The following is a 9,461-nucleotide window of genomic DNA, read 5'->3' as shown; positions in this document are numbered from 1 at the left end:
CTTTGAAAAATTCTCATGGTAAGTTAGAAACCAGGTTCCCACTGAAAGCCAGGGAATTCATAAGTCCAGCTCCCATTTGTATCTTCAAAATCTCCCTTAATATACTGATCAGATGCCAAATAATGTATGTAGTATGAGATTAATGAGTCTATAAAGGAATGTACAGTACTGCAGCAAACATTAACATAACATTAAGCTTCTTATGAAGCTGAAGAGCTTACTATAGAATCTGGCACTCCTGTTCGTGCTATTCTTAAATTGTAGAAATAAATGGGTTCTTAAAATACTGAGAATCTAAATACATTCCTGTGCAAGTAGTGCCCAAGAAATCTTGGAGTTACTGGTCATGGAGGGTGCCGTTAGAATAAGGAAAAGGTAGGGTGGGCAAAGCTGGTGGCCAACCTTTGATCTGCTTTTGCCAGTGACCTTTCCACTTTCATTTGATTGAAATGTTTATGGTTTAAAAAAAAAGGTATGTTTTTAATATATTGAAAAAACTAACAGGAGAATAATATGATATGAAGGGAACTTGATAAAATGAAGCTATGAAAGTTTATGTATGTGAAAAAAGCAATTCTGTAGAAATGAGTAGTAAAATCTTATGAGTGGGTGTCTTCTAATGATTTTTAGCTTTTGTGATTTTACTGCCTTACCTGTGGAGTGTGGGCTATAAGTGCAAGATGAGTGTAGGTACTTTTTCACGTCATGATTTTAGCAGTTGTAAGAAATGCTGAGTATGTTTGAATGACATTTATTTACATCAGAAATGACAACAACCAGCAGTGTTGAAACAACTGCAATGTCTGTGTCACGTGCCTGATGGCAGTGGCAGAACAGGCAGGCCAGGGCAAATGTCATGTAGGAAGATTCACTCTCCTTTTGAAGTCACAATTGCTTTGGTCTGATGCTCAGAGCAGCTTCACCTGTAAAAGGCAACAGCATCTGTTGTGCAGGGAATAATTTGCAATTGTGTGCAAACTGCATCTGCAGTTGAGCTGCTGTCTTACCGTGGAAGCTCTTTCTTACTTAATTCCAGAGTTTTTGACATAGTATCTCTAGTAACTCAAATATAAAGTCCTTACAACGGCTTTGTCAGCTGTTGAGCACCTTTCTATTATGCTTTTATTAAGAACAGATGAACTTGGCTTTTCCCACAAGCGAGTACAATTACTGGTAGCTTTACAGGCTGCAGCAGGTTCTCAGGCTGTACAGACTGGTAATGCTCAGATTACCTCAGAGGAGAGAGGCTTTTCCTGGAGTAGTTTGGAAGGTTTTTTGTAGACACATGATTGTCTTCACTGGATTACTTTGTAGAGAAATCTGTTTCCTCTCCCAGGAAACTCAAGAGCAAAACTTCCAGTGACCCAAATAAGCACATCCAAGGACAGCTCCTGTGTTTCCCAAAGGATTTGGTTAGCATTGCAGAAGTCTGGCTTTTGTTCATTCCTTATTAAATGTGCATTGCAAGTCATATTTTAAAAAGTTAGTCAAAACAGTCTGGAAATATTTCCTCGTTTTAAATACAATCAAGACAAAGCACAGATCTGAAAGTATTCCTACTTGGACTTGTCAGTACAGTACTGCTAATGCGGCATGCATTAAGCTGTGGATATTTTGTGTTTGTAATTACCATTTCTGACCTCATCCTGCAAACATGCAAGTATTTGCATTTCTTGTATTTATTGGTATTGAACATGATAAGTCTACTGAGTTGAGAGATGTATGCATGTGCTCAGATACTCAGAGAATTAGGATTTCAGGAGCACAAAATGGAGGATGCACCATATATAAGCAACTGGCAATTATAGTCACTTGTTAAAATAGTTTACAGTGGCCTGCGAGGCACAAGAAGGAACATAGCACAACTTCAAATAAGTATAAAATTTTAGATTGTATATCCTATATTTTGCTGACATGTGAAACTTGCACAATTATTTATGCCACAAATGAGTTGCCTCTAATAAAAAAATTAAATCTTGAAAAAAGTCAATCTTCCTTCCAATTAAAACAATTCTCTATTTTCTTTCTGTTAGCCTATAAGACTGTACTTTCATTTAATGTCACAATGCTCTGTGACTACAGAAGTTATGAATACCTATGAAAAAATGGACCAGTATATCAAATTAAATAGAATGTATGCACCAGGGAATATTATCCTGGAGTACTTGTCGATGGCATGGGTGTCGATCCGCATGCTGACGTATCTCTGGTTTTTCCTCCTGCCCGAGCCCCTCTCAGACCCCAGCGCCAGCTGCACCATCATTCGGTCCTGTTTGTCTCCGTTCTCAGACATGTAGTGCCCCAGCTCATTCACGTCCCCATCGTTGTAGCTGCCGTCCATCATCATGGCCCGAGGCTGAGGTAGGCTGCATGCACAGGCAGGCTGTGGGCACAAACAGGTGCAGGGTGGGTTTGAGTTGTGTCCAGATATACACACATCACTTTCCTCCTTACAAAAGCAGAGGAGAGGAAAGGCTGGGAAAATTCAGGCAGCTGGAACTCAAAAGGGAGAACAAGAGGGTGGAGCTGAACAGCAGCTTTCTCTGTCCCTATTTTCATGTCTGCAAGACACAGGCACAGTCAGGGAGCGAGTAGGGTTGTCTGTGGAAAAGCTCATTTGGCTTATGCAGAGGTTTTCAGGGTGTAAATAAAGGTTGGACCTGTACCTTGAAGCTGAGAAAATCAGAGAAGAGGACAGAGGGAAACCACAAGAAGGAATGTATGAGGCTTGTCCCATTTGAAGAGAAGATTTTAGGCTTAAATTTTAGATCGTTAAAATTTAATGTAATGTGGGCAAAAGGGGGAAATTGTGACCATTGTGTAAGTTTAGACTGGGCATGGAGAAAGGTGGGGCATATCTGCCATGTTGACTGAAACCCAAAACACAGTGTCCAACTAATTCTATTCACGTTTGGATCTTCAGTATAAAAAAAGTATCTAAAGGTAAAATCCCCAAACCTATCTCATCTATACAGGCAGTGGAGGACTATATGTAGAGGGAGTTTGTGTCCATAGACTCCAAAGAAAGAACAGAGAACTTGGATGTGGGTTGTTTGTGGCAAATCTTTATAACCTGGAATGACTTGGTGCTGATGTTTTTACTGCATTCTCCCCCCGACAGCTGAGAGCAGCACACCGTAGTTGCAAAGTTTTGAATACTTCCAGACTTCTGCCACACCTTTTCCCAGGGGTATGAAGCTGTTTGGAGATAGAAAACCTCACCTTGTCCCGCAGTTTCCTCTCCTTCCTCTCTTGCACTGTTGTCAGGTAATTCACAGCTGCATATTCCAACACCGAGAGGAAGACAAACACAAAACTGACCCACAGGTAAATGTCCACGGCTTTGATGTAGGAAACACGAGGCATGGAGGCATTCACCCCAGTGATGATCGTGGACATGGTCAGCACAGTGGTTATCCCTGGGAATACACCAGCAGAGAGACCATTTTCAAACCAGACTCTTAATCACAAATACAGCTGTTGTTACAATTTCCTGACATCTGAATTTACTTTGCAGAATTGTTTTTCTCATTTGGGCGATAGATTTCACTGCCTGAGGACAGTCCAGGCAGCTCTAATCTCTGACAGGGGTTTTCTTGTCTTTTTGGTGAGCACAGTTATGCTAGCCTGGTTGCTCACCACACCACCAGCCTCCCACCCCATGTCCAGGCAGCAGCACTTTGACCCCATGCTGGCTTCACTCCACTCCAGACTCAGGACAGTCCCTGGAGGGGTACAAGTACATGGATTTGAACTCAATGATCCTTATGGGTCCCTTCCAACTCGAATTATTCTACGACTTACAAGTCTGAGTATCTCAGCTCCTGGTTCAACTCTTCCAGAGTGTGGACACAAGCAAAGCTGCTGCTTCCACCAGTTTCCCCTGTGTTTTCTATATGCTGAACTTCTCCTGGGAAGTCCTGCTTCACGGGAAGTCGCAGAAGTCATCAACCGACTCTTACACTTGGTCTGTGCCCTCACTGGAGCAAAAGTAAAGAATAATGGAGCTCCACATGGCAATGCTGCCCCACGTTACCCCATAGATGAGCACAATGGGCCCATCAGCAAGGACAGGAGCCCTGTAGTTCAGGGTTATCCTGGCTCTCAGAGAGGCTTTCTGTGGCCCTCTTATTTCAGGGACTAATTATGTCACATTAGTGATCACTTTGGAAGTTGAAATTATGTATACAAGCACAAATGACTGATTCTACAGGAGTATCTAGGTGCTACAGAGCTGCTAAGGCAGTGCCTGTATCTTCTGAAAGGCCATGGCTGAAACCCTTGAACTCCTTTTATTTTCTTAAGGCAATGGGTGCTGTTTCTAAATTCAGATGTGGACAATTGCCCCATTTCCATATCTGTTATGCCTCTATTTATCCTCTCCATTGAAGAATATGATTTTAAGAATAAATAAAATCCTGAGGTGTATTGCCTAGAATAAGAGGAAGCAAGCTTGAGCTGAGAATCTGCAAAAACACAAACAGCACTTTGCTAAGGGCAAAGCATCCACTTAGAAGATTTCTGCCTATATCATAGTTCTGCTTCCATGATGACTCCTCTGACATACAGCTTCATCTGTCTGAAAGATGCTGCAAAAGGGGAAGCTGAATCCCTCACATTGCAGTGCAAACTCATTTAACACATTAAATGGCACAGCTCAGTTGGCTGTGTTACCTCCACCCTCCCTCCTCTAGCAAAACTCAGTAAACTGAAATTTTGTCAGGGCTGCTGATACTGATTTTCACCTTCTCGCTCACTGAGGTCTCTGAAGGATACTGAACACCTTGGCTCTATATGTGCCCTATCTCTGTTTAGAGCAATAAGAGCAGAGTGGGATCTTTGCTTCCTGATTTGTACCATGTGCCTCTAGGGCTTGTGTGAACAGGGAAATTCCCTTGGCACTGCAGGGCAGATGGAGAGTTTGCACCAAGGGGAGTTCCCTGCCCATGGGAGGACACATGCCCTGTCCCTGGGAGAAATGTGTGACATAGCTGACTTCTGTGCCACAAGGCAACATGAGGGCAGTGCATAGCACAGGGGATTTCATTTTGGTGGAGGCTATGGTTGCAGCAATTGTCTCTTAGGTCTGCTAACTCCAAGATTGTTTTTACCTAGCGGTACTCTGGCAGGAACTGCTCGTCGATCGATCCAGAAGGACACCCAGGACAACATGACCATGAGGGTGGCAGGGAAGTAGGTTTGAAGCAAGAAGAAGAAGATGTGTCGACGTAAAGTGAAGTTTATATAAAGGCGATTGTACCACCCTGTATGACAAAGAGAATGAAAATATCAAACTACTTTCAGACAAGGTGATGTTGCATCAGGAGAAAAGTGTCTCGTTTTCTTTTAGAAAAACACAGTTAATGACTGCAGATCATGGCAATTTACAGAAAAGACTCCTTACTGAACCAACTATCAAAGTCAAAACATCTCTCAGGGCGATATATTCAAGAGAATACAGCCTGTGCAATTGGAGAGTTTAATTAATGTTAAGGCTTGGTGTAATCTTGAAGAAGGATTGTCTTTCCAGACCACAACTCTCAAGATGGAAGTCTGTGGCAGGGACAGCCACCTTGGCATAGAAGAGTGACAGGTCTGATGGGCCACAGAGAGAACTCCCAGTGGACAATCCTCCAAGACCAAGGTCAAGAAAGACAGTTTGCACCCCTTCTTCCCCCAGCGTACTCTGGCTAGCACTCCAGTACCCACCTGTGCTGCTGTAAAAGGCAAGCTTCGTGGTGGTGTGAAACTCCTGAATGAGGAACTGGGACAGTGATATCCTCTCATCTGTTTTTAGGGAATCGTTCCCATTCTTCCAGTAGAGCATAAGGTCGTCTTCAGTGTAGGCATCTAGGAGAGCAGAGTAAACCTCAGTATTTTGCACTGAGACAATTGCTATCACCCCCACATCCCAGGGTGTGCCCACACAGCCCTCCCAGCTACCTGAGAGCTCCTGGCTGAAAGGATCAAATACCCAAAATGCCACCCACCTGGGTGGTGAGTATGGTTGTGGCAAGGAGTGGACTAGCTCATTGTCACAGCCCTCGGGCCTGATGCCTGGTACGTTTTGTAAACCCTTCTGTTTCTCACACACATGATGTGTGTGTCAGGTAACGCACCGCATCAGAACTTGAAAAATTATCCCTTATAAATCTCCTAAAACCAGAAACAAAAAAAAGGAGACTTAGAGGAAAGAGCCTGCTTGGGGTAATGGGGCGAACAATCTGTCAATGGTCTGAGGCATGCAGGAGGGAAAACTCTTGGGCAAACTTTCTGTCTATGATGCAGACATGAACATTACAGGTCTTGTTTTTTAATGCGGAAATAATAGGAATGTTAATCCTTTCAGATGGGTTTAGTAGCAGCTCTTTAGAGACAGGGAGAAAAAATCACATGTAAATGCATTACAACCAAATTAAGATTATAATTTCTTATTGCAAGCTTAAGAAGAAGAAGAAAATAACTTGTAAAAAGTTTAAAATGTTGTTGTATGAAATCCAGGCAATTCGTATGTGCATTATACTTGGGACAAAGGGTATAAGCTGGGTTTATCTCAAATAGGAGTAAGAAAAGTAAGAGGAAGGTGATTAATGTCTCTGCCCCGCTGTGGTTTCTGTACCACAGATGAGCAGACGGTGCTCACAAAGGGCGTAGGGCCATTTATATCTGTGTTTGAGGGCACCGGGATAAACAGGTGCTATTGGAAACTGCTGGCCTGCAGGCAAGTGGCCCAGGTCCTCGTGGGGTGGGGTGGGGTGGCAGCTTGGCTGGCACTCAGGGACACTGGCAAGATAGTGCTTATAGTCAGTTTTTAAAAACACTGTGTTGCTGCAAACACCATCTAGTTCTAGTGAAAAATATGGCCAAGGAGTTTTCTTAGTGTTGAAGTCTGCTGGCTTTGGTTAGAGCTCCCACGAATGTAGCAGCAGTTCAATTATTGATCTAATTAATTATTGGTATAATTAAATGCAGTTTGGGTGCCCATTGGGTGCCCTTGGTTCCTCAGCATCTCCACTTTACTTACAGCTTTCAATCTCCAGGGAACATGTCTGTGTGTCCAGGGGAAAGCGACTAAAATCCATGTTGCACATTGCTGTTACTGTAACTCTAGGAATAACAAAAATCACTTCATTAAAAACTTGTCCTCTTATATGACTGAAAAATAGTAAAGCTGTGAGTTTGGTCTTTTATTAAGCAACTACGGCCAGTACCAGACAACTGAAAATAAATCCCTTCCATTCAGCTAAAGGCATTTCACTTTAGTTAAAGCCATTTCTTCCTCTCAGCAAACTAGTGTTAGAAAACATGACTAGAAAGTTAGGCCACTACAAATTGCTACTAGATGACAAAAATATTGGAGAAGAAAATGGAATAATCTTGGAGAGGACACTTTTCCCCCTGACAATCAACAATGTCTCTGCAGACATCTGTCCTTTCAACAGATGCTTTTTACAATAAAATAATTTCCATTTATCAAAGCCATCCTAGTGCCATGAGGGATCCAAGTAATTTTCTCCGCACATCGTGAATTTCCAGCTGCTCGGTGAGAACCCAGTGTTCACACATGGGTATCAGCCACCAGAGGGCATAGGCAGTGCCTCGAGTTAAGGCTGGTATGCAACAGTGACCACCGAATGCTCTGCCTCATCAATCAAAAGCTCTGGTCTCGCTATAGTCTGATTATCTCATTTTTAATAGCATAATTTTGTGTTTTAACTGGAAACATCCATAAATCTTGACTCGACTGGCTTGAACTCCAGGGAAGTAAATGAAAAGAAAAGGATAATTCGTAATGGGGAAAGAATTAATGAGTTACAGAAGGGCTAATGGTAGACAGATGTCTGTCACATAATGATAAAAATACAATGTAATCCCTTATGTTAGTAGTCCTGCACGTGTGGGTTCTGTCTGATGTTGCTTTCCTATCTGGATTTAGACTTTGAGTGAAATTGCTTGGCTCAGATTGGTTGTTTAGGTGCCTGTGAGGTCTACACTGATATCCAAGAAAAGAGAAAACAAAGTCTGGCAAAGAACCTTAAAAAGGCAGGCACCAAGGAAAAATACAATCTACAGGCAAAGGCATTCAACAAAGGCAGACAGGCAGTAATGAATGACCTGTTGGCTCTTAAGGAGAGACCAGCCTTTGTATTTCCCTATCATTCATAAGGCACTGCAACCTGCAGTTGCTGCTGAATAAAATACTGACACTGCCAATTTGCTATTGAAGACATCCGTGACCATTTTGTACAGGGCAATTGTTTAAGCACAAGACTGTACATGGTAGGGTCTGAGTAGTTTGGTGTTCTTCTGTTCCCATCTTCTTTAGATAATCATAAATGCTTGCAACACAGATGCTTGATATCGTGCTGCGAAATGAAAGAGTATATAGGCATGTATGCTATAACTGAATGTTACATCATATTATTGTCCTTTTTTTATTGTACTGACGACCTGAGCAAACTTTGGAAAGGCCTAAGGAACACCTGAACCTTGTCTAATATGCTGAGTGAAGAAAAACCTTTGATAATGAGAAGGTAGACACTGTTCAGGCTGTGAATCCAGTGGACAGTAAGATAAAAATATCAGAGAAAAAAGAATTCTTGTCAAACTAATGCCCCCTAGGGAATCAAGAATTTCTTAGCTTGACTTACTTTCCTAGAATCATAAAACACCTCAGCAGGCTAAGAAGTTGATCTCCTCACTTTGTGGCAGGCTCAGCTCTACCTCTGCCACTACTGTCATTCCCTAAAGACCTCCACAGCTTTCCCAAGCAGTATATTCTGCAACTTCATCACTAGTTAAATCTATGAAGCTTGGTGAAACTGACCTTCTATCAGTCAGATTTTCCTTCTTTTTGTCCTTCAGAATATATTATCTATCATCTGATGCTTTCTTTATCTATCAGGTATTTTGTTATTTCATTGTTGTGGAGGTGATGTCAACATTCTTGCATCAGAATATTGTGCAGCAATTTCCTCTCTAAAAGGTTTTTATGGGTCGTTTGGCAATACTTGTTTTCTAACTGGATGGAGCTGCAGCCAAGAAAAACAGAAGCACAGATTTTAGGTTTTTTGGGAGATAGACATATCATGCTGGATTTGTCTGGTTAATTTTTTTCACAGTATCTAGTGTGGGGATATGTTCTGGATTTTTGTTGAAAACACTGTTGATAATACAGGGATGTTTTTGTTATAGCTGAGCGGGGCTTGCATGACATCAGGGCTTTTTCTGCTTCTCACCCCACACCACTAGTGAGGAGGGTGGGGTGCACAGGGAGTTGGGAGGGGACACAGCCAGGACAGCTGACCCCAAGTGACGAAAAGGACATTCCACACCGTATGGCGTCATGCTCAGTATATAAAGTGGGGGAAAGAAGAAGGAAGGGGTGGAAGTGTGTGGTGACGGCCTTTGTCTTCCCCAGTCACCGTTATGTGTGACGGAACCCTGCTTCCCTAAGGATG

The 9,461-nt window shown here is 42.4% G+C and overlaps 1 protein-coding gene across 1 annotated transcript in view; it reads right to left on the bottom strand.

Annotated features, from left to right (window-relative positions):
• Positions 1 to 1,619: 1,619 nt before the first annotated feature.
• LOC113973402 (gamma-aminobutyric acid receptor subunit rho-1) overlaps positions 1,620 to 9,461 on the bottom strand; it is a 29,145-nt gene continuing 21,303 nt past the window's right edge. The window contains exons 6-10 of the mRNA XM_027695459.1: positions 7,025 to 7,107; positions 5,710 to 5,850; positions 5,112 to 5,264; positions 3,223 to 3,419; positions 1,620 to 2,383 (exon numbers count right to left, since the gene is read on the bottom strand). Of these exons, the coding sequence (XP_027551260.1) occupies positions 2,096 to 2,383; positions 3,223 to 3,419; positions 5,112 to 5,264; positions 5,710 to 5,850; positions 7,025 to 7,107 (862 nt within the window). The 3' untranslated portion in view covers positions 1,620 to 2,095. The remainder of the gene's footprint in view (positions 2,384 to 3,222; positions 3,420 to 5,111; positions 5,265 to 5,709; positions 5,851 to 7,024; positions 7,108 to 9,461) is intronic.

This window comes from Neopelma chrysocephalum, unplaced genomic scaffold, assembly GCF_003984885.1.
Source record: "Neopelma chrysocephalum unplaced genomic scaffold, ASM398488v2 Primary Assembly neopelma1_23b, whole genome shotgun sequence".
Taxonomy (NCBI): Eukaryota; Metazoa; Chordata; class Aves; order Passeriformes; family Pipridae; genus Neopelma; species Neopelma chrysocephalum.
This window is presented reverse-complemented; position numbering and strand designations above follow the sequence as displayed.